The sequence below is a fragment of the Myotis davidii genome, unplaced genomic scaffold, assembly GCF_000327345.1.
Source record: "Myotis davidii unplaced genomic scaffold, ASM32734v1 scaffold826, whole genome shotgun sequence".
NCBI lineage: Eukaryota > Metazoa > Chordata > Mammalia > Chiroptera > Vespertilionidae > Myotis > Myotis davidii.
Genome location: NW_006297142.1, coordinates 1,179,007 through 1,182,456, shown reverse-complemented (window position 1 = coordinate 1,182,456; position 3,450 = coordinate 1,179,007). Strand labels below are relative to the sequence as shown.

General features: G+C 48.9%; 1 protein-coding gene across 1 annotated transcript in view; it reads left to right on the top strand.

Moving 5' to 3' along the window:
• The window catches only part of LBHD1 (LBH domain containing 1), a gene marked incomplete at its 5' end in the record, with an annotated part of 8,049 nt that extends 5,992 nt beyond the window's left edge, over positions 1 to 2,057 (top strand). Inside the window, 3 exons of the mRNA XM_015569817.1 lie at positions 231 to 390; positions 1,624 to 1,721; positions 1,804 to 2,057. Coding sequence (XP_015425303.1) covers positions 231 to 390; positions 1,624 to 1,721; positions 1,804 to 1,913 — 368 coding nt within the window. The remainder of the gene's footprint in view (positions 1 to 230; positions 391 to 1,623; positions 1,722 to 1,803) is intronic.
• Between the last annotated feature and the right edge of the window lie 1,393 nt (positions 2,058 to 3,450).

The window sequence follows — 3,450 nt, the reverse complement described above, 5'->3', positions numbered from 1 at the left end:
GCCGCAGGCGCTGTCTGCACCCGCACTTCGCGAGGGACGCGCCCCCTGCGTTTGCGCCTGAATTTATAAGCGAAGCCCGAGGCGCACACGGGCGGGGCCTGCCGCGGGCTGTTTCCCCGGCACCTGGGCTTTGGCGTGGAAATCTCAGGACGGCCTCGTCGGGAGAAAAGTTCCCACGCTATTCTTTCATTGAATTCTTCATTGTCAGTCTTGGCAGAGTTTATAATAAGAAACGTATTTCTTTGGCCTTTGCCCCGGTTCCTGGCACGGAGCCCCTAAAGCCTTCCGAGTGATAGGAGCGTTTTTTATTTCGTTAGGAACCCCTTTGAGCACGCCGAAGTTTATGCTCATGCGTGACCGGGTGGGTCTGGTCACCAGAAAACCCCAGAGGTTAGAGGGCTGGAACATGAAACTCCCCCTCCCCCACTTTGGGAAGTAGGGTGGCGGCGGGTGGGGTGCTGGTGATTGAACTCTGAGAAGTCTTGGGCAGCGGAGGTTTGATGAGCTTCCTGGTTGGTGAACTGGTGGAGGTGCTAGAAGGTAGCTCACCTGGAAAGGGCCGGGAGACGCCTGGCCTCTCCCCCATACCTTACCCTATGCATCTCTCCCATCTGGCTCTTCTGAATTGTATCCTTTTATGATAAATTATCCTTTTATGGTAAATGTCCCCCTGAGTTCTGTGAGTTCTTCTTACAAATTACGGAGTCTGAAAACGGGGTTAGGAGAACCCTGCTTCATAGCAGGTGGGTCAGAAGTACAGGTAGATAATGTCATTGAATTAAGTTTATAGGACTTAAACTCCCCTCCCCCAATCTGATGTTAGAAGTATCTAGACTAGAGGAGAAAAATAGTTTCCCCTTACAAATTTCTACAATATATTAAAGTTTAACACAATGTTAAGTACTTGATGTGTTGAAATTAAACTTACTACCTCAGAGCCCAGATTTTTAAATAGTTCTTTAATGTGGATCCAAAGACTTTTTTTTTAAATATATTTTATTGATTCTTTATAGAGAGGAAGGGAGAGAGACAGAGAGTCAGAAACATCGATGAGAGAGAAACATCGACCAGCCGCCTCCTGCACATCCCCCACTAGGGATGTGCCCGCAACCCAGGTACATGCCCTTGACCGGAATCGAACCCGGGACCTTTCAGTCCGCAGGCCGACGCTCTATCCACTGAGCCAAACCGGTTTCGGCCCAAAGACCTTTTTTAAAAGTATTTTTTTATTGATTTCCGAGAGGGAGAGAGAGGTAGAAACATTAATGATGAGAGAGAATCATTGATTGGCTGGCTGCCTCCTGCACACCCCATTCTGGGGCTCGAGCCCTTTTTTTTTATGGTTTGTTTGTTTTTTAATTTCAGAGATGAAGGGAGAGGTAGAGAGAGAGAGATAGAAACATCAATAATGAGAGAATCATTGATTGGCTGCCTCCTGCATGAACCCCACTGGGGATTGAGCCCTTGCCCTGACTGGGAATCAAACCGTGACCTCCTAGTTCATAGGGCGATGCCCAACCACTGAGCCACGCCGGCCGAGCCAGAGACCTTTGTAATGGCTAGAACCGCCTGTGTGCTTGTGTTGTTAGGTTAACCCAGATCTTTGTCCTGCCAACCCCTCAGGTCCAGTGCACGTGCCAACATTACTCTGTCTGGGAAGAAGCGCAGAAAACTCCTGCAGCAGATCCGGCTTGCCCAGAAAGAGAAAGCAGCCATGGAAGGTGAGGCTGGGCCCAGAGGCGGGGTCGGGGGCAGCCTGGCTCCACTTGGGTTCTTTAATGCAGCTTCTTTCTCTGTGTTCAGTGGAAGCCCCTGCAAAGCCAGCCGGGACTAGTGGCCCACAGCCTAAATCAAAAAAGAAGACGAAGCCCCCCCAGGATGTAGACATGGAGGACCTTGAAGATGGGAGCTAAGTCTTACCCCTTTGTTCACAAGGTTCTCACCGGGAGCCAGGCGGACTCAGGGCTTGTTCCAGAAGTCTTTGGGGAAGACATTGCACCTTTTCACTCTCCCCAGACTCCTCTTCCATAACGGCCTAGTGGCCTGCCTGGAGGGACGTGTTGTCATACCTCCTTACCCCACCTTCAAAGTAGAATCTTAAACCTCTTGGATGCTTTCTCAAAAGAATTTGGAGGACTGGAGAGGCGGCGCCTTAGCAGGCAACTCCATTCGCAATAAAGCCCATATTCTCGCTGAGACGTGTGTGACTGCGTGCAGGGCTGCGGGTGGACCGTGAGACGGGCTCTGTGAGGGGAAAGGCAGCGGTGACACAGGACCCACAGGGTGTGCTTGAGCAAAGGCATCGAGGACCCAGCCTCCGTGACAGCTAGTCTCTCGAGTGAGTGACACTCCAACGTTTACTTCTGAACAAAAGATAGCTTGCTGTAGCGATGGCCGAGGAGGTCAGGGTCCTGAAACCAGCCATGCCACTGCTCTGTGTTACCGGGTGGGCAAATCGCTTTGTCATGTTTGTCGCTGCTTCCTTTTGCTGGATTACATTTTTAATAAAGTGAAGACCAGACATTGTTCTCCCTATTTATTAATTTATGAGAGGAAAGGAGAGAGAGAGAAACGGTGATCAGTTGTCTCCTGTACGCACCTGGACACAGAATCGAAGCCAACTCCTTTCACCACAAGATTCTCTTGCCGTGATTCCCTTGTGACGGGACAGACACTCCAACCAACGGAGTTACTCCTGCCAGGCATCATTTTCCCCATTTAACTGTCAAAAACGCTGCTAGAAGCCAGGGCTGGGGTGTTTAATGAACATGAAAAGCTGCCCAACCCTGACCGGTTTGGCTCAGTGGATGGAGCTTCGGCCGGGTCCCGGGTTTGGTTCTGGTCCGGGGCATGTACCTTGGTTGCAGGCGCGTCCCTGGTGGGGGGTGTGTGAGACGCAGCGGATTGGTGTTTCTCTCTCATCAATGTTTCAAACTCTCTATCCCTCTCCCTTTCTCTCTGTAAAAAATCAATAAAATACATTTTTTTAAAAAGCTGCCTGTGTGGAGAAATATATTTAATCAGGGAAGGCTTCCTGGAAGAGGGAGACTTTGTGGTCAGTGTTGCACCTCTTCCCCTACTTTATATTTTTAACAATATCAAACTTTCACTGAAGCTAAAAGATTAGTACAATGAACCCTTATATATGGACTCTGTCTGGATTTACGATTTTTTTAACATTTTGCTCTACTTGTTTAATCTCTACACATTTGCAAATATGTATGTATATGGGTCTCTGTTCTTTGCTGACTCATTTGAAAGTCAATTGCAAATGACATCCATCCCTAATTTTGCTATATATAAAAAAACCTTGTTCATCTTTAGAGAAAGGAAAGGAGAGGGAGAAACATCGATGTGTGAGAGAAACTTACATTGGCTGCCTCCTGCACACCCGCACTGGGGATAGAGCCCACAACCTGGGCATGTGCCCTGATTGGGAATCCAACCAAA